This window comes from Brachyhypopomus gauderio, chromosome 11 (genome assembly GCF_052324685.1).
Source record: "Brachyhypopomus gauderio isolate BG-103 chromosome 11, BGAUD_0.2, whole genome shotgun sequence".
NCBI classification, from domain to species: domain Eukaryota; kingdom Metazoa; phylum Chordata; class Actinopteri; order Gymnotiformes; family Hypopomidae; genus Brachyhypopomus; species Brachyhypopomus gauderio.
The window spans coordinates 14,151,638-14,173,587 of record NC_135221.1 but is presented as its reverse complement, the minus strand read 5'-3'; the positions used below and the strand labels follow the sequence as shown (position 1 = coordinate 14,173,587).

At 43.3% G+C, this 21,950-nt stretch overlaps 1 protein-coding gene and 1 long non-coding RNA gene across 2 annotated transcripts; one reads left to right on the top strand and one right to left on the bottom strand.

Moving 5' to 3' along the window:
• The first annotated feature begins 80 nt into the window (after positions 1-80).
• LOC143527168 (uncharacterized) lies at positions 81-3,703 on the top strand. The gene is made up of 3 exons (XR_013134042.1): positions 81-961; positions 1,524-1,637; positions 2,118-3,703. It is a non-coding gene; the product is annotated as an uncharacterized LOC143527168 (long non-coding RNA).
• A 4,255-nt stretch (positions 3,704-7,958) lies between these two features.
• LOC143527167 (schlafen family member 13-like) lies at positions 7,959-15,090 on the bottom strand. The gene is made up of 5 exons (XM_077022193.1): positions 14,883-15,090; positions 10,354-11,408; positions 10,076-10,192; positions 8,908-9,604; positions 7,959-8,776 (listed from the first exon to the last, which is right to left on the bottom strand). Exons 2-5 carry the CDS (start codon positions 11,405-11,407, stop codon positions 7,960-7,962), a joined length of 2,685 nt encoding a protein of 894 aa, XP_076878308.1. The 5' UTR covers position 11,408; positions 14,883-15,090; the 3' UTR covers position 7,959.
• Between the last annotated feature and the right edge of the window lie 6,860 nt (positions 15,091-21,950).

Sequence of the window (21,950 nt, the reverse complement as noted above, 5' to 3'; positions counted from 1 at the left end):
TCTCGTACAGGCGTGTGGGTCAGTCTGGCTCTCAGAACTATGCGAGTGTGTGTGTGTGTGTGTGTGTGTGTGTGTGTGTGTGTGTGTGAGAGACGGGCAGGGAGCTGCGTGTGGAGGAAGAATAACGCCCCTGTCTGCACACCCTCCGTCTGCACACACTCCGTCTCTAACCGCAGCTGTCACTCAGCGCCATGCCCCACGACCTTGTCATTACGGCCCTGTGTGCTGCCTCGTCCCAGGACGGGCCTGGTACAGCCTGTCCACAGCGCTGCTCTCCTGGGCAAATAAAGCCCACGTTAAGCACCTCCGCAAACGCCCCCTCCCCCCTGCTGACAGCGTGATCGATCTTCATCCTCAGCATGGCTCTGGCCCCGGGTATGACCCCTGCTCTGGGGACACCACTCTGGAGATAACCTCTGACCCTGGACGAGTCGTAGGGGAATAGCTGTGGCCTTGTAATCTGGTCCTGTAGACAGCAGGTTTTATATAGCACTTGTGGTTTCATGTGGTGTTTTATAGGGCTTTTTCTCTGCTTGGTGGAATTGTGTGTGTGTCCATGCAAGTGTGCACGTTGGTGTGTGCACGTTTGTGGGTGCACGTGTGCGTGCGGATGCTTGGGGGGAGGGTTTTACAAAGTCCCAATGAACCACCACCATGTATTTTTCTTAAATTGTTCCTTAATAATGTGGACTTAAATAAAGCTGATGAGTTAAACCATGTATGTTCAAAGAGGAGAACATCTAATCTGAGGTGTTGGAAGTCCCTCCGTTTGGGGTGTTATGTGTGTGTGGTTGAATTTCATATTCAGAAAGAGTGTGTATGTGTGTGTGTGCATTTTCCCCTAGGACTCCCTGGTTTAATGGATGGGGCTTTAACTTGCCCCGTGGTCAGTCTTTGCTGGACAAGTGGAACCAGATCCCTGAGGACGTAGACGTTCTTATGACCCACGGGCCTCCACTGGGTAAGTGCCACTGCTGCATTCTGCAAGCTCTCTGCAAACTGGCGTTTATTATGGGCAGATGCCCTTGTTAGACGAGCATGTTGTGTTGCATTTCAGTAAGTCAGGACTTTTTTCCAGAAGGAGTTTTCTTAGCTTACTTTTAATACTTTGCAAGTTTAGGATTAGGTTTGTGGTTTTGATTGGTGCTGGATTATGGTAAGATTTCTGGTCAAAGCAAAGGTTACAGTCAGACTTTGGTGTGTGTTGGGAGAATTCTCTGTAACCCTGTGCTGTGTTGGGAGAACTCTATTAAATCAGTGCTGTGTTGGGAGAACTCTATAAACTATTCTGTGTTGGGAGAACTCTATTAACTGTTCTGTGTTGGGATAACTCTTAACTCTGTTCTGTTTTGGGAGAACTCTATTAACTCTGTTCTGTTTTGGGAGAACTGTTCTGTGGTGGGAGAACTCTATTAACTCTGTGTTGGGAGAACTCTATTAACTCTGTTCTGTGTTGGGAGAACTCTATTAACTCTGTTCTGTGTTGGGAGAACTCCATTAACTCTGTTCTGTGTTGGCTTCAGGGTTCAGGGACTGGGTGCCTAAGGAGCTCCAGAGGGTGGGTTGTGTGGAGTTACTCAACACGGTACAGAGGCGGGTCCGTCCTAAGCTCCATGTGTATGGTGGGATCCATGAAGGTGAGTTCCATCAACACCCCCATTTACAGGCTTGTTTTAAACACACCCAAGTCATCATTTCCACATTCCACTTTGTTTGGCTTGGAAAGTTGCTGTCATAAATGTGAAAGGTTCTGGAGAAGTGGAACAGAACCAGCCAGACAAAGACTCCTGGGGCTGGTTGCCCCGGACAAAGTAAGCCCATTCCTAGACTCTAGACTGCACTGCCAGTGGTCAGTCACCACTAGAGATACAACTCCTAGACTGATTCTGGGTCAGGGAGTCTGGCCTGCAACATACTATGAAGACGTTTTGATGAGTCTAATTGAACCCTGCAGGTAGTTCCTGCTTACAGCACCCAAACACCTCACCCTGTACCTAACTAGTCATGTCTCCTCTACTGTCCCTTAGAGGAACACTTACAATAGACCTTCCCATCACCTCCAACATATTTGGACACCCCCCTCCTCACTCTGTCTCTGTCTCTGTCTTTCTCTCTAGGATATGGCCTAATGACTGATGGATATACCACATTCATCAACTCCTCAACATGTACAGTCAGTTTCCAGCCCACCAACCCTCCAATCATATTTGACCTTCCCAATCCAGGAAGCTCATGAAAATCAGCCCACCCCAAAATGGCCCCTTTTTCTACTTTACACTTCTTAACTTTAATGGTCTTTTTGTACTTGTATTTAAAAAAATGTAAAAAACGACTGCATGGATACGTAATATTTTTAAAGATTTAAGATCATGCTATGATGAGTTTGCTGGAAAAGAAAAAAAACTTGAATTCATATTTATGTTTGGATTTGTTTTCTTGTCACATTCCTTTCTGTCTGAAAACAAAGCATATTTTAAAGGAACCTTTGAGAGGCTCTGCAAGACTTGTGTGTTTTTTGCACAACACATCTGTTGTGGTAAACACAGAGCAAGCTATTGTATTGAAGGCCATTTCTTCAGTCCTTTACAGCTTTAGAGCCAAACCCTCTGTGGGTCGGCACTCTGAGGCTTAGCACCCACGGTGTTTAAAGCTTTAGCATATTTATTGGTGCAGTCAAACCCATTCCTTTTACCTGTCAGGACAATGCATCCTGTCTGTAGTTCAAGTCATGCACCACCCTCAGAAACGTTATTCTCACTGTATATTCTGAGAGGAATGGAGGAAGTGTCGAGGCAGAAGTGATTTAGGATTATGGCACCGTACAGTTCGAGCTCATTTCAGTAGTCGTCTTCCTGCATGGCGTCTGTCCTGCCATAGCAGTGCAGTGGCTACAGCACGACCGTATGGGCGGAGCTTTGATCAGGCTCTACCGTATGGGTGGAGCTTTGATCAGGCTCTACCATATGGGTGGAGCTTTGATCAGGCTCTACCGTATGGGCGGAGCTTTGATCAGGCTCTACCGTATGGGTGGAGTTTTGATCAGGCTCTACCGTATGGGTGGAGCTTTGTTCAGGCTCTACCGTATGGGCGGAGCTTTGATCAGGCTCTACCGTATGGACGGAGCTTTGTTCAGGCTCTACCGTATAGGCAGAGCTTTGTTCAAGCTCTACCGTATGGGCGGAGCTTTGTTCAGGCTCTACTGTATAGGCGGAGCTTTGTTCAGGCTCTACTGTATGGGCGGAGCTTTGTTCATGCTCTACTGTATAGGCAGAGCTTTGTTCAGGCTCTACTGTATGGGCGGAGCTTTGTTCAGGCTCTACTGTATGGGCGGAGCTTTGTTTGGTCATGTCCCATGTCATTCAATTTTCACTTTTTGAAATTTTCTGTCAAGTCAGACCTGGGTGTGAATTTGACCAGGAAGAAAAGAAAAAAAAAAGAAAAAACCATCAGTGAATGTTTTGTTTTTTTATTATATTCCCTCCTGGTGAACTTTAGTTGCCTTGTAATAATGTGTTTGTTGTATTTTACCCTATTTCAGATTACAGTCTTGTTAGTATACATACGAGGAAAGTAATGGGTTCTACGGCCATGATCTCATCGCTGCCACTGTAAATGCTACGTTTCCATGTTTGAGGGCTTTCTGTTTTTTACTCATTGTGTCATTTACTCAACTTTATACGCAAATAAAACTGGGAGATTTGTAGCCCACGTGTCTGTCAGTGATTTTTGCCTCATTAAGTTGGGTGCTGTGGTGAGGCCGTACGGCGTGGGTGTGGAGCTGGGACTCCCGCGGTGGAGAACACCGCCCCGCTCCGTTTCCGCAGCTGGGGACGTTCACAGCCATTCTGCCATTCCTGATTGATCCAGTTCATTAATTACCTGTCAGCGGCTGAAATTAATCGGCCCCGCCGACAGGGCTGGGGCACGACCCCATGTTCTCCTGACGGCTGTCATTGATTGGGGAGAATTTGTCGTGGCGGACCTCGGTGGAGGGTCACGTGCGGGGCAGTGTGGGCTTTGACCCCGCGTGTCCGTGATGACGGCAGGACCACAAGGCTCGGAGCTGGCCAATGACGAGCTACGGAAGACCAGACCAGCTGTGCACTCCTCACGCAGCAGGAGAAACCAGCCAATAAGAACCGTGCACTCCTCACGCAGCAGGGACACAAGCAGCGGCCGTCCAGTCCGGCCCCGTCCCAGACTGCCTCATGATGTCCAGCTGACCGAGGGGTTGTGAAAGCCCTCTGGAGTCTTAAGGCTGTGTTCGAAATAGATTACTACATACTGGATACTGCATACTGGACTCAGTATATACTGGATACTGCATACTGGTCCTCGTAGTAGTATGCAGTACAGTTTCCAGTATGCGACAAAAGCAAAGCATACTACGGGGTCACGTGATCGTAGCGTTGCATGATGGGATGCAGTACACCACGAAGATAGCTCTGTTCGCGTACTGGAATATTTTGTGGAAGTAGGAGGTCATCCGGGTATGTTTCACGTACTGGAAATTTTCATTTTGGTCACATACTGCATACGACATACTGATTTGGGGCTCGATCAGTACGCCAGTAGTATGTAGTAGGCCAGGGGTAATCAATTAAATCTTTCCGCGGTCCATTTTTGGCAGATAGCTCAGACCTTAGGTCCGGGTCCGCGGTGGCGAACGAAAGTTGTTGAGCGGGGGGGGGGGGGGGAACGAAAGTTGTTGGAGGGGGGGGGGGGCGAACGAAAGTTGTTGGGGGGGGGGGGGGGGGCGGCGAACGTAACACTCAAATGGGTGGTGAACGTAACACGTAAATTCTCCGGTTTAAAATATAGTCTCCCGTTACATTTTTTTTGGCATTTTGGTCTGTATCCAGTTAATCAGGAATGTGATTGGGTCCGGACAGGACGGCGTTCGGGTCCGGATCCGGACCGCGGTCCGCCATTTGGTGATACCTGTAGTAGGCTATTTCGAACACAGCCTAAGCCTGGACTGCTGGTGAGCTCTAACAAGGCGTTTCTCGTGGTGGCGCACTGCCATATATGCACTTACCTTCATGTTTCCGCTCGTGTGCTCCGTGTCATTGTAAATAGCTCATTTAACATCCGACATTCAGTGCGACATTCAGACTGGGCTTGTGAGGCCTGGATCTCCATAAACCTCGCGAAGCATAATGATGATTACAGGGGGAAAATCATTTCATTTTATTTATCCAGGAGTCACTTTAAACGGCCTTATTACTAATGTACGTCTAAAGTTCTGAATTTTGATGATAACTCTTGTATGCAAGTGCGAACATCTTGGTTCTTATTTAATATTACCATTATTTTTTATAATTGTGTACAACTTAATTATCTGATGTAGAAATGTAGGTCATTGTTACGATATGTCAAGAGATTATAATATCCTTTTGATCAAGCAAGCAAGCACTGTCTTATAACGGTTTGGGTAATTTAACATTTATCATGTTTATCCATCCAGCCTTCCGTTATACTGTCGGTTAACGGTGTTCGTTGTATCCAGCAAAACTGAGCTCAAACGGACGACACTCGATTCTGAAATATCTATACAGCGTCCTGATATGAAACTTTATACGGTAAGTTTTCTAAAGTGAAATTACGAGAAACGTTGAAAGCACTTTGACTCGCCAAGCTCGTCGGAGCTCATCAGACGGATACTCTACAAACCCCGTGTGCTGTTTCATTTCTAAGCAGTAGACTGGCAACAGGATTTAAAAAAGGGTTCACGTTTGAGTTGGAGATGCTCTTAAACAGTGTTTACTACAATGTTGCTCTTTGTCCTCCGGCACTAGACCCCTACTGTAACCTAGATGACCGTAATCTGAACCAGGCCATGCAGATTTGAGGGGGCACGCTCACGCTCAATCGCTGAACGGGAACGCGCAGCGGGTGGGCGGAGCCTGGTATGTGGGCGTATGACGGGAAACTTCGGCGGACAGCACACTCGGGCCAGTTTAAACGTTGAACTTATTTTTATTTGAATATAAATATGATTTTAAATATTTCAAATGTGATCTATAGAAAAAAAACGATACAGTGTATTTACACATTAGAGTGGAACAGAAGCAAAGGGAGGTTTGATTTTACAGAGTTGCATGAATTTATGGCGTGGTTTAATACGCTTATGGCTTATACTTGTATATGTTTGTCATTTTGTTTGTTTAAATAGCAATGCTGACTGACTAGACATTCTCGATATCGACAAGTACAAACGGCAAGCTAGATGACAATTATGTGCATAAGCCTCCCCCTTGTGGCGTAAAACATTTTAACACACATTCAGGGAGGTCTTTGTGCCACTTGTTTTCGCAAACTTTTGTTTTCGTAATTTATGTGTAATTGTATGTGATTTTTAAAACAAATAATAGTTAGTCTTAAAATACGAGTTCTCAAAGGCAACAGAATTACATATGAGGATACGTTTACTGAGGGTTCATTCCAGGCGTAAATTATGTTCCGTTTTATAGCGTGAATATTCATACTCTAGTTTGTTTTTCCAAAATAGTAAAACTAGTAACTGTTCGAACACTGATAACAATTCAACGACCATAAGTCAAGGAAAGTTTATTTGCATACCACTTTTCATACAAAGCAGCAATACACATAATATACATCAGGTAGAAGAATAACGAGGTTTATTACAGGCCTTTGCCAAGAAATAAAAGTAAAATGTAATAAAATATATTCAAAATAAAATTCAAATATTCATGCAAAAATTGAGTTTAAAGAAATAAGAAAAAATATGCTTTAAATTTCAGTTTAAAACATCTGGATCTGGGCTCTTCTGGTATCCTCCAACAGATGGTTCCATTTAGAAACAGCAAGGTAGCTTTTTACCTTGGGCAAGATTACCTGATTAGTTCTGAACGACAGAAGAGTTCTGCCTAACTCGTATCAGATAGCATATCAGATAGATACTGTGGCCCCACACCATTAAGCCGTTTATAAACCAGTAATAGTAGTAGTGGTATACTGGTAGGCAGTGGCTGCAAGAATGGGGATGATGTGTTGGTTTGGCCCTAGTGAGAACTCTAGCAGCTGCATTTTCAAACAACTGAAACCGTTTGTCTTTTTCTAGTCACATAAAAAGGTCATTATATATATATATATATAAAGGGCAGTATTCAAACCTGTTAGAGATAAAAGCATGGATGAGTTACTCTAGATCTGGTTTAGTCAAGACTCCTCTTGTTGATGTTCTTAAGATAACAGAATGCTGATTGACTAACTGATTTGATATGACTGCTAAAACTGCTAAAAAAAATCAGTTTCTATTAATATGCCTGGGCTACGAGCTCTTTGGAATCTAGGGGTTTCTAGCCCAATGCAGCTAGTCTGTGCTTTTCATTGCTATCACCAAACATAATCACCATTTTATCTTTATTCAACTGCAGAAGGTTTTAGCCCATCCAGTACAAGTAATTCTGTAAGTAATGAAGTGTTGTTCATATAATTGGTATGCTAGCGTAGAGGCTTGTATGATTTGGCTAAGCATGTAGAAGGTAAATAGGAGCAATGCAAGAAATTTGTCCAGACAGCATGAGGAAGGAAGATGACCAAAACACTTATGCATGGAAATAATCTTTAAGTGAACCTGGGTTCATGGCCATCTTAAAGCACCTCCATCTGGGTCCATCTTAAAGCACCTCCATCTAGGTCCATGCCCATAATTGAGTCGATGGTGCAAATCAGCCTTTAAAAACTGCTATTGATTGGCCAGTTTTATAAGCATACACTGGCAAGTCTGCCCTTTGTCACTTAGTTAATGCATCCCCCCCCCCCCCCAATACCATTTTGTATGTGCAGTGTGGGCATTCTAAAAGGACAGATTATTTTTAACCAACAAAAGGAAACTTTTTGGTAGTTTGCAGTCTACACCACCACAATTCCTTAATCACCCAGTTTTCCTGTTTGATTATACTTGTATGTCATTATTACATTTCTGTCAGAAGATTACTGCTGCCATGAGCGTTTTTGGCATTGTTTAATGGGAGATCTTGTCCAGTATCTTACAGGAACTTGTAGATATAGTCTGATTCTAGCTCTGGAATATGCAATCAGCAAAAGGTTGGGCTCAATCTCAGTCTGGGTGGGATGAGCAGCCGGTTGAACCAGAATCACAATGTTTCTCTCCAGACCAGAGAACCTGCGGATAGTGTCCATCACTACCACATCATCATCAATATGCTCAATGTTGCCATGTGGGAAACTGAAGTTTCTATTGCCCACCAGGGAATCCTGAGCATCCCTAGTTGAGAAGAGAACCGTGATATCTCTCGGTGAATGGCCGCTGCTCAAAAGGGTTTGAACGAGTTTCTCCACTTGTGTCATTGCGGGAGGTTGGTATGTGTATCTATGAAAGTTCCCTTCCAAAGAGGGGATATAGGACATTTTCTCACACATATATTTCAAATGGGTAGACATGTCTTCACTAGATTCATCTTCAATCTTTGTTAATATTTTTCTCATTTCATTGAATACCTTTTTAGAATTTCGGACAACCTTGTTTAGGTAAGCAATGCCAATGTTGTTCTGATTGGGCAGTGAAGGCAAACCGTTTCTAAAGCTGTGACATTTCTGGAAGTAGTCAACGAATACCCAGAGGATTCCCCCAGATCTCTCCACATGCTCCTTTGCCTTTACGTACCAGTCTCCATCCTCGAGGCGGAAGTTTTGGCCCTCATCTACCACTATATGAAAGACATCAGTGTAAGCATAGTCCTTCTTCATGAAGCCAGATCTTGTGTCACACAGGCAAAGATTCTGCTTTCTGCAAAAATGTAAAAGAATTTTTTGAAACATTATGCATTAGACTAAACTGTTAAACCAATACACTTAAACCTAATTTGCTATCCATGTAAAAAGTGGCAAGAAAATCTTAAGACACCCAGTAAAACTCACCCTATAGACACTTTCAAACCTAGATTTTCACAAAGGTAAAGGACCTTTTCTGACGGTTTAGATTTTTTGATCTTCTTAATTTTCTCCAACGCTACCAGTGTCTTCCCAGAACCAGGCAAGCCATGAATAAACAAATATTTATGGCCATCGGAATACTGAAGAATCGAGTACTGTTCCTCAGTGAGCAGATTGAGGATCTCCGAGCCAAGTCTGTCTCTCAGTGGGGAGATGAAGCTGAGGACCACAATGACCAAGGAGCGTAGCAGAGCTTTCACCTCTTCCACATGACCAAGGAAGTAGGTCCGAGGATACGGGAGAGACTCGGCAGTCTCATTTATCAGCTCCCCTGTGTTGCAGTCCAGTAGATAAGGCACCACACAAACCCTCTTGGTATATCCTCCAAGATTCACCAGCTTCTGTTTGAGATGAAATGCTGTTTCTTTAGCATATTTCCACAATTCAGGAGTTTCTTTGTTCACAACAGAGAACAGTTTGGGATATTGTCCAGAGGTGACCAATAGAGCCTCGCAAATGACATCTTCATTTCCTGGTTGGCTGATGTCAACAGCCCAGCTTTTGGACATAATTAATATTCCTGACTCGCTCTGAAATTTACTGAGAGTGGTGCGGACGTTTGGGTACCCCTCCAAGAGCTCTTTACAGGTGGACAGTTTTAGAGCCTTGTCTTTATTTGGTACTAAAAGCAGAAAGAAAACATTTAATATACACTTCCTTGCCTGAACATGACAAAAAATATCTCCTTGACAACTCCTGCACTGTATTCCAATCTCTCAACTCCTGCACTGTATTCTAATCTCTCAACTCCTGCACTGTATTCTAATCTCTCAACTCCTGCACTGTATTCTAATCTCTCAACTCCTGCACTGTATTCTAATCTCTCAACTCCTGTACTATATTCTAATCTCTCAACTCCTGTACTATATTCTAATCTCTCAACTCCTGCACTGTATTCTAATCTCTGTGACGCCTGTAATATATACAAAAGTGAAAGGGCATATTTAAGGTTACTTGACAGTAAATATTTTAATATTTAGACTATACTGATTTAAATATCTTCAAAATGGTTTTATGAATCTTGGGGACAATAAAATAATCAAACAATAATTATTCTGAATCACTTGGTCATAACATGGTCCAAATCCATTACCTGGAAAGATTCTGTCCTGCAGGTCTGCAATCTTCTCAACACTGTACACTGGTTGACACTGAGGAGGAGAATCTTGCAGATTCAGTGCAGACTCAAACTTTTTACTCAGTTGGTCATCTGTAGAGATGGGCAAAATTTGATCATACCATACATAGTACAAAGTACTGATACATCTTCAGCTAATAAAAAAAATTACAAACATACTGATATAAATATTTAATTTCAGCAAAAGCAATGTAAATCTAAATTAACTTTATGTTTTTTAAGAGTAGATGTACCTGAGACGGGGAACTGCACCTTCTCCAGCCAGTCTGTGCATTTGAGTGGAGATACAGTACCGTTTTTTATCTCCCAGCTCTTCGGATCATCTTCAAAGACGGCACAGCAGAACTGGACAATCTTTATCGCAACAATATACCCTGGGTCATTTACTGTAGCTGAAACTGGAAATACTTTGACCTCTGGACACCACGTGGTCTGACGTGCACAGTGATGTGTGTGAACAGCTCGGTTCATGGCTTTATCACGCAGGTCTTCAACTCTTCTCTTCAGTTCATTAAGATCCAAAGTCTGGCCACAACCAACCACTTCTCTTGTTTTGTCATCTATACCAATGAAGATGAAGCCGCCGTGCGTGTTCCCAAAAGCAGACAGGTACCGGGGGAGAGCCTCTTCTAGTCTCTTTGTCAGATTCTTTTCACTGCGAAAACTTTTGAACTCCACATATACATTTTCACCAAAGTCCAAGATTTGATTGAGTCGAGCCACTTCTTCATTATAGAACACACCAGCCTTGTAATATATATCATCATCAGAGCCCAACATCAGTTTTTGTTTTTTTACACGAGGTTCTTGATAAACATCGTGACCTTGTTCACGATTCTTTAAGAATTCCACTACTGTCCTTGGTGACATGACAAAGGCAGACCTTCCAGATCTTTCCACCAGACCAGTGCTCAGACTGCAGAGTCTAGCTCGTCCTTCTGCTGGAAACCATGACCTCACGTAAAACTGCAACGTATTTTCATGCTGTTTGACCTGAAGAAACTCTTCAATTCGTGCAGAATCAAGAAGGGCACTTAAACCATCTTCCAAATCTTTACCAATGCCAACTTCATTGTAATTATAAGTGGGCATCCTAGATATAACGCAGAGAATCCCACCACCAGAATTTAGAAGGGCACAAACACCTTCTAAGAAAACTTTCTTCTGCCTTTCCCGCACCGTTTTATCCAAACGTTTCCTTGTATCCTCTCCAAATGTCATTTCTTCAATCCAAAGCACTTGATCTGGATATTCTCGAGCGGTTTCCACTCTTATTACTGAAGCCATGCTGTGGGGCAAGATTACATTCAAAGTGATTAAAAGCTGGTACCAACAATACCCAAATACATTATCATCTACTTTATATTTTGCAGAGGATTCAGCTGCAGTGTGGGAATGTTTTATAGCTCATAAGCACTTCTCTTAGGGCGTACTCACACTAGGCATGGTTTGCTGGTTCCGTGCTGGGGCCCGGTTATCCCCCCTCCCCACTCCCCCTCTGGCCTGCACTCACAATGGCTTCATCAATCCGGCCCGAGCATGCTTACGTCATCACAACGGGACTTTATTTGGAAATAAAAGCGCGCTCGCACAACACTATGGAGTTCACGATTCTCTTTTTATTGTATTTTTGGAGTCGTTTTGGGAGTGCAGAAACACAGTGCAAGCACAGATTTATCGATAATTTAACACAACGATTGTCTGCTAATCGCTTTGCCGCTATGACTGTTTAAGGTGAGCATCGCATCACTGATGTCATGTTTGAGTTCCAGCGAAATGAACCAATCAGACGAGGCACCAAGCGGGCCCGGGCACGGATAGCGCTCACACCAGAAGCGAACCGTGCCCGAGTCCACATGAATCGTGCCCTGGCCCACCTCTTCAAGCGGGCCCGAGCACGGTTAACTGATCCGGGCCCGGGCACGGTTGGAGCGCTCACACTAGCCAAACGAACCGTGCTTCGGCAGGGAACCGTGCCCGGATCACAGATTCTAGTGTGAGTACGCCTTTAGTGCCGATTCTGCTACTTAGCTCACTAAGATGTTAGGACATTTGAGGAGTCATATAAACCATAGCTATTTAATGCAATACGTTATATACATATACAAAAAAAAGTGCCATATTTGTCAATTGTGATTTTTCACCACAATCGTAATTTGTCCTCCGCATTTACCCATCTGTGCAATGAGAACACACACACACACACACACACACACACACACACACACACACACACACACACACACTAGTGATTACTAGGGGGCTGTGGATCACACGTGCCCAGAGCGGTGGGCAGCCCTAGCCCGGCGCCCGGGGAGCAGTTGGGGTTAGGTGCCTTGCTCAAGGGCACCTCAGTCATGGCCTCAGGCCTGGGAATCATACTGTGCCCGTTTGCTCAGCTAGTTGCTCGCTGTGTCGCACGCTTGAGACAACATTTTCTGCCTCTCGTGCCTATGAGACATTTATCTAACGCGTTTGATATTTTCAGCCAATTGGAAGCTCGCTTGGCCTCGCATGACACTTCAGTGTCACGTGGTACTGAAGGTAGCGTTTAGTTTGTGGAAGAAAAACTTTGCATTGAATGTTCAGTTGTTTGAGCATGTATTACGTGAAGTCACTTATTTTCATGTAGTACAACAGAATGAATTGTTGTGGTTCACCATTTTAGGGACTGTCAACCAAAACACGCAGTTTCTCTATCCTTTTAAAACGTAACATTACATAAATGTTATGCATATTAAACATTGACTGTATATACGATGTCGGTGGGTCTCCGTTTTCCACTCTTTTACAGTCTATATAAAGTTTGAGATACTGAGTTAGTAAAAAAAGAGTATTTTCCTGAGTATTTTACTCGCTGTGTGTGGGGGGCTTAACACACCAGAAAACTGATGTTGAAAAACTATTTTATTTGTCAACATTTAATGCACAGATGTAACAAAAGACACACACCCTCAGCCCCACCCCCTGCCTATCATCCACTGGTTCCGCCCCTACTCCCACCCCTCATCTCTCCCCCGTACTCTATCCTGAGTATATCTTATTATACTCATATAATCTCTCCCTCAAGTCTGTGAGATGTTTCTGAGCCACGCGTGCTGGTCTTCCTGTTTTGCCCATCTGTCTCTAAACATGTCCTGCTTGAGCCTCATCATTGTTAGCGTGTTCTTTCATGTTTGACTGTGTGTGTTGGGTTTGCCTATTGGTTCTGCATGTCTGCTTTTCTGAATAAACAGTCCGCTTTGCTCAAGCATCTGCATCCATTCTTTCCTAGTATTACAACTGATTACTGTTGTTCTGAAATTATTATTGTTGTTCTATTCTAAGAGAAAAAACATGTTTTATGTACGAAATTGTTTGTGGTGCACTATTTTTTTCAACAAATATTTTCTACCAACATGGATGTGGATGCAGATCTGTGAAAAAGTAATATACACCCTCCCAAACCCCCATCCCCTCAAATCCCCCCCATCCCATCCAACATCCCCCAACCCCTCCAATCCCCCAAACACCCTCCAACACTCCCATGCTCTCCAACACCCTCTAACACCCCCCAACCCCCCCCAAACACCCTCCAACACCCTCATCTCCTCCAACACCTCTATCCCATCCAACACCTCAAATCCCCCAAACAACCTCCAACACGTCTATCCCCTCCAACACTCTCCCAAACCCACTATTACTTTTGCGGATCATTGATGCATAGTTGTTGTTCACTGATTTGTTAGGAATGGACTGGGACCCAGAAGGTAATATTTTTAAGAAAAACAAACCTAAGGAATAGGCACGGCATGTTTAAAAAATAGAGGGAATAGAACATTTCATGACTTATATATGCATTCATTGTTAAGTAAATTCCTTAATAGAGCAACGTATCCTGGGAGCTACAGCTCATATAAACCAAAGGACACAACTAACACGTTAATGATGTTAAGTCCGTCTGAGGTAAAAAAAAAAAAAAAAGTAACAAGATTTTCTCCCCTATGTTTTCCAACCTTGCCAGTTTTAAGGGTTAAGTCGGGAACAGTTTTTATTAAATAGTTGTGGTCGGCATACTTTTCCTAGGCAGCAATGGCGCATTTCCTACTAAACTCCTGCGCCAAGTTCGGTTAAATCACTGATCACACATGAATATGAACTAAATCAACAATATGCATTTAAAATTAAGGCGGCTGTTTTTCTTAAGAGATTTGCCCAAGCACCCGAACAGACTTAAGATTAAGAATGGACATAAGATTTTTAACACGCAACATTTTCACGGTTTAATACCTTTATCTACGTCGATGGAGTAACTGGATTTATTGTTTCAAAACAAACGCTAAACGCTACATTGGTAACTGGTAGGGCGAGCTTATCTAGCTCAGATAAGGTAAGCTAAAGTTGAAACTAAACTTAAACGAAACCCCATTTCGTCTAACGTTCAACTGGTCAGTGCTAACTTTATAATACTAAATGTATCAACTTCCACAAACTCAAAATATATTGTCACCGCAGAACCGCATATAAAAGCTTTCGACTGGACAACAGTTTCAGTGGAAGGTTTTAAGAGTAGGTCCAACAATCTTCAAAATAAACTCAAAACCCTCCTGATCAGAAGGTGAATGTATAACGACTCCGACATTTCAGCGGACCGTTTCACCTCACTTAACCCAACGGTCACCTCACTACAACCCCGTCGCTTCTGGACCTTATAGGGTGAAGACAAGAACTGCCCCGTGAATTCGGGGTGGTTTTAACGTAGGTTCAGCCTTAGATAAGTTACCTGTTTAAGGTGAAGCGACTGGTTCTGCGTCCTGACCTCTAGACTGAGGTGATACTGTAACAGTGTGTTCCTGTAACACCAGCCAAACGCAGGATGGGGGTGGGACTGATTCCTTGGTTTGGCACTGGCCTAAAACCTGCAGAAACGGAGGAACGTGGCAAATCGGGAAGCAACATCCCTAAGTTTCAGAACATGTCATCATGTCTCCCAGCAGTCTGCAACATTTTGTTACGATTTCACGCAAAAGGGAAACAAGCCATTTTAAACAAACTCTTGCAGAACTTTAAACAACATTATCGATCATCATAAAATCATTTTTTATTAAATAAGAAAACGGTGGGCTGTTGTATAGTCAGCAGGGCTGGGCGGTTTTTATGGCTGCGATATGTTTCACTGTTTTGTCATCTGTTTTTAAAGCAACCAAAACGGAAAGTCCCAAACGCGTTCTTTTTCCCGCGTTCTTTTTTCAAACCAGTGCTACGCTTAGATACGACCGATAAGAAAATTAATCGCCGACTAACGTTCCGCTCAACAACGTCGCCGTATCAGATCGACTCTTACTGTATGTAGCCAGTCAGCACTACACAAATATGTGATTTAACCAATGGGAATCCTTACCACGACAAACAGATTCCTGAATGAACTTTATTCAGATATATATAGTGGCGGATCTATAAAAATATTTATGGGGTGGCGAGAGGGTGGCAGGAATTTTTGAGAGGTGGTAACATATGGCAGACGTATATATTCTGAATTTAATCACAGTTTGATGAGAAATAGTATTTACACACTACAAAAGTATCTATGGACTGAGCTGTACTAAGGTGAGCATAAACACAATGTGGAAATAAAAGGGTCATGGAACCCAAACAAGGTTCTGGACATTGTTTTTATTGTTTACTCAGAACACACACTAACCCTCATCAGACTGTGTTGACACACTAACATTTTAGCCTGGGGGAGTATTGTTTAGGTTCATTTGTTTACTTTTGGAATTTAGCAATAGATACATTGTACACAAAATATTAAAACTGTCCCCATCTCAACACACTTCCACACAGGTTTACAGGTTTCCTCAGTTATTCATATTTAAGCAAAAAATGAAAATGTATATTTATTTGAAGAAGTCTAAGCAGTGTCTCTTAAATACACCTTATAGCAAAATGTCAGTTTTTGTCATTTGTTGTTCTTATTCATGTGTAACTTATATACTGTGCAGCAACAATTTCCATACCATGTGGACCAGCTCTCCTGGAGATTGTTGGTGATGTCTCTCCTTCCCTTTCACTGTCTGAGTGAACCTGAATGTTATCTTGTCTCTCGCTCTCCTCATCTTGGTGATGTTCTCCCTCCTCCATATCTTCACCGCTGTGGTGTTCTCCCACCTCCTCCTGTCCCTGGTGACCTTGGACTGGTGGTATATCGCTGTCATGTTTCTGTTGTCCTTCTCTCTCTCCTTCCAACTCCTTCTCTCTCTCCTTCCAACTCCTTTCTCTCTCCTTCCATATTGTCCTTCTCTTGCCTTTCTCTTTGGTGGGAAAAAAACTATATATGCTACCATTCCTTTTCCTTTCTGTAAGATTCAATGTCCTTGACAATGAGTAAATATTAGCTTAACCTGCTTTACACAGAACTAACGTCAGACTTAGCTAACATTGCATGTAGGTTTAGCGAAATAACGGTCATCAATCTAATTGTTTTTTTTTAGGTAAATGTCAAATTGCCAATATATATACAAAGTGCAAGTATATATATACAAGTACTCCATATTGTTTAAAATTTTATTTTCTGTATGTCTTTGTTTTAGTGCAGTTGGGGCTTTCTCTCAATTTTTATGGTTAGGAAAAGAAAATCAAGCAATAAAGCAGGTGTAAATAAAGAGCACCTGTTAAATTGGAAAAAAAAGACTGACTGCATAAATGATCCCTGAATCACACAAAATAAGGCATAGTAACCATTCTGCCGAAGGTTCAAAGGTTACAGAATGTAAATTTACTGAAATGACTAGGGAAAGCTGCAGGCTTTTATGTGCTCTGGTGTGTACTGCAGTGAAGTAATTATCAGCTAGGAGTGATATTCCTGCATCAAAAAATTCTCATTTCAGGCTTGACTCTCTCTGAAACTAATGTAGTGAGATTGGGCGGTGGGGTAGGGATAGACGGTGAATTAGTGCAGAGGAAGTCTTGTGTGGCACTGGAGACCGAAGGACTGAAGGGGGTTAAGATCATATGCAATGTGCAATATTTGGATTCCAGAACAAGACACTGGCTGCATGCGTTCAGGCTGTACCAGAGAAATTACTGACTTTGAAAAACAGGAATTATAATCATTATGACAGTGTTTCATGACCGTAATCTGTAACAGATTTAGGAGGGTGCTTCTTTTGGTGATTGCTGTTTGGAAGATCTTATACTATACATCACCATTGTCTTCTCCACATGTAAAACATCTTCCTTCTTAAAGCAGTTTCTGAGGATATAAAATTGCCCATGCGGTGGGTGATAAAATCTACACACTGCGTAGCTGCCCTGTGCAGTGAGGGTCATACGAGGGCGAATGAGGATCAACTTGCTCGCCCTCCTTGGCCAGCAGAGATAATATCCCAGAGGGGAAGTTCTGTAGGCATGGCAACTTCTTAGTTGCCATGAGTCCATCGTGGACCAATAGGAGTGTGTTTCTCCTTGTTGATGCTAAATGTCAGCAGCTGTTTCGATATGCAACTTCAGTGTTTTTGAGGTAGCAGATATGAGTTGTCTTTATAGGGTCTCCCTAGGACTACACTACATCCTCACACCACAGCCTCACACCACAACCTCACACCACATCCTCACACCACATCCTCACACCACAGCCTCACACCACCTCCTCACACTACATCCTCACACCACATCCTAACAACACAATGTATACCACACCCTCACACCATATCCATATACCACAGCCTCACACCACATCCACACCACAACCTCACACAACATCCACACACCACAACTGCATACAACAACCTCACATCCGCACACCACAGCCTCACACCACATCCTCACACCACAACCTCACACCACATCCTTACACCACATCCTTACACCACATCACACCACATCCTCACACCACAACCTCACACCACAGCCTCACACAACATCCTTACACCATAACATCACACCACAACATCACACCACAACATCACACCATATCCTCACACCACATCCTCACACCACAGCCTCACACAACATCCACACACCACAACTGCATACAACAAACTCACATCCGCACACCAAACCTCACACCACATCCTTACACCACAACATCACACCACAACATCACACCACATCCTCACACCACAACCATATACCACATCACACCACAACATCACACCACATCCTCACACCACATCCTCACACCACATCCTCACACCACAACCTTATACCACATCACACCACATCCTCACACCTCATCCTCACACCACAACCTCACACCACATCCTCACACCACAACCTCACACCACAACCTCACACCACAACCTTATACCACATCACACCACATCCTCACACCTCATCCTCACACCACAACCTCACACCACAACCTCACACCACATCCTCACACCTCATCCTCACACCACAACCTCACACCACATCCTCACACCTCATCCTCACACCACAACCTCACACCACATCCTCACACCACAACCTCACACCACAACCTCACACCACAACCTTATACCACATCACACCACATCCTCACACCTCATCCTCACACCACAACCTCACACCACATCCTCACACCACAACCTTATACCACATCACACCACATCCTCACACCTCATCCTCACACCACAACCTCACACCACAACCTCACACCACATCCTCACACCTCATCCTCACACCACAACCTCACACCACATCCTCACACCTCATCCTCACACCACAACCTCACACCACATCCTCACACCACAACCTCACACCACATCCTCACACCACATCCTCACACCACATCCTCACACCACATCCTCACACCACATCCTCACACCACAGCCTCAATCTATATCCTCATTCTACGTCCTCAGTCTTCTTCCTTGCTTCCTTTCAGACTCACTCAATAGACATTGCTGTCTGATGTCCAGTGCTTGAAAGGTATCTAGTGCAGTTTTAAACCCTGGGTTTGAAACCCTGAAAAAGAATGGGCACTAAACTCTAACCATGTTTGTTAACAGGTATGCAAATGTAGATATCATACTTCCTATGCAAATACATTTTGGTAGATATCAAACCTTACATGCAAATGTAACATTTCTGTAGCTCTGTGGATATACTTTTTTTTTTTTTTTACATATAAATACATTTCTGTAGATATCATACTTTACAGGCAAATACATTTCTGTAGATATACATGTAAATACATTTCTGTAGAATAAGAACATGCATTGTTGATGCTGTATAAATAACACTAAAAACCACTGACAAAAATATGGCTTGTCTGAAAAACAATTTTTTTGAAAATCCCTTCCCTAGTGTACACAATAGATAAGTGGACATCCTGGTTAACGTTCAGTCAAACATCTCCATGAGCAGTAGAATGAAGATTTTGAGAGATTTGCACTACCTTTACTTCATTGATGGTGAGTGACAGTGAGGCTTAACCAGTACATAGCACTGGCCACTAGGGGGAAACAGTACTCCACAATTTAGGACTGTGGCATTCTTAGTTCGTTTGTTCTTTCTTTCTTTCTTTCTTTCTTTCTTTCTTTCTTTCTTTCTTTCTTTCTTTCTTTCTTTCAGTGACAACAATAGCAAGAACAAACTCCCTGGGTGGGATTAGATGAGAAGTCTTGGGAGGACCAAGACTCGAGAGGGACCTTGTCCTCCTTTTAATACATAATGTCCAAAAATGCCCTTTAAAACAAAGTCCAGCTACTTCAGTCTTAGCTATTCATATGAGCTAAACTGTGTGTGTGTATGTGTGTGTGGTCATATTCAGTGAGGTGACTCCTGTCCAGACCCTTCCAAGTACAGAAGCTGGATGCGGATCTCTGAATACATACCCTATTCACTCCCACTCCCACTCATAAACACACACACACACACACACACACACACACACACACACACACACACACACACACACACACACACACACACACACACACACACACACAAGCACATCTGTCATGTCATGTATTTTTCTGAACTTCCCCTTTAATTATGTTTGACCTGTGTTTATAGTTAACCATCATGAATTTTGATTTAAATAAAACTGAAAGAGAACAAAGGAGTAATTACGAGGTACAAGCATGAAGACATGAAGTGAGTAAAGAGAAGGAATAACAATGAAATAGGTCTCAGGGTAAACATCATCCATAATGACGTTGTTCTAAACAGCAGGGCCTCAAGTCTGTAAAGCATCCTGCAGTAACTGCGGTGATGGAGGGTCAGCACGTGTGTGTGTGAGAGGTTCTTCTGTGATGATGGAGGGTCAGCACATGTGTGTGTGTAAAAGGTTCTTCTGTGGTGATCAAGGGTCAGCACGTGTGTGTGAGAGAGGTTCTTCTGCGGTGATGGAGGGTCAGCACATGTTTGTGTGTGAGGTTCTTCTGCGGTGATGGAGGGTCAGCACATGTGTGTGTGTGTGTGAGGTTCTTCTGTGGTGATCAAGGGTCAGCACATGTGTGTGTGAGAGGTTGTTCTGTGGTGATCAAGGGTCAGCACGTGTGTGTGTGTGAGGTTCTTCTGCGGTGATGGAGGGTCACCACATGTGTGTGTGTGAGAGGTTCTTCTGCGGTGATGGAGGGTCAGCACATGTGTGTGTGAGAGGTTCTTCTGTGGTGATGGAGGGTCAGCACGTGTGTGTGTGTGAGGTTCTTCTGTGGTGATCAAGGGTCAGCACATGTGTGTGTGAGAGGTTCTTCTGTGGTGATGGAGGGTCAGCACGTGTGTGTGAGAGGTTCTTCTGGTACCTCACTGATCTAAATCTCAGACCTGCGTTGTTCCGTGTTCATCAAGTGTTTCTTTCACTGAAACTTTAAAACCCCTTTAAACCATTAAAGATGCTCTAGTAAGATATTATATACAAGTATAACAGAAAATATTCTCTTTCAGTTTAAATAGACTTTGTAGAAAGCTAGGAGGAGAGAACTTTTCAATATTATTTGTTTTGCTACACTGAAAAATTAATTAGTGTTATGAAGCTAGAGCATATTTAATGATTTAAAGGGGTTACATTCGTGTTATGAAGTGGTTGGTTTGCGAGAATGGACTGTTTAGCTGGGTTGAGTGGACTTGCTCAATGGGGAGGTCGTTTGGACTCTGGTGATTCTCACTGTAGTTGCACTCATGCGTTCTCAAGACTTCAAAACTACCCACAGATACTCAAATACAGGTGGACTGGACAAAAATGTATTATTGAATTCAGAAGCATATGTTTTATTTCAACTCTAGGGAGGCACTGCTCACATCACCCAACCTCAAACATTATATGTGTAGTGTCAGCAGGACTTATTGGGACCCCCCCCCCCCCCCCCAACAACTATGTCTATGGTTGAATTGTTTCTGATCTGACTGCTTTTGCATTCTCTCTAGCCCCCAAATCTTATTTCCCCCTAATCAGCATGAATGATTCTGCGTGCTTTGATTCACACTTAAATATCATTTTTGTAAACACTCATCTAATAATGAAACATTCAATTTGATTGCTCCTTGTTCCCCACCTCATTTCCACTCCCCTCTCTCACTCTTTCTCTCTTTCTCTTTTTCTTTCACATACCACTCAGACTTCTCATCCTGAAAATGGCTTTTCTAAATTACAGGCCTCAGCATTTGTTGTGTGACCAAAACAATTATGGAAGTCTAAAGAATCGGCGAATTAAAAGGTAATTTTGGCTCATCGGATCACCACTGCCACCATCATCTCACTCTCTCTCTCTCTCTCTCTCTCTCTCTCTCTCTCTGAATGTGTGCGGGAGGGGTGGCCCATCAGAGCCTGACGTTTAAATGGACCGATGCGGAACACATGCGGAAAGCCGGGGCGGTGGCGGCAGACAGGGTCCCCCGCTGGGATGATTAGCACGGGGCTAGCCGA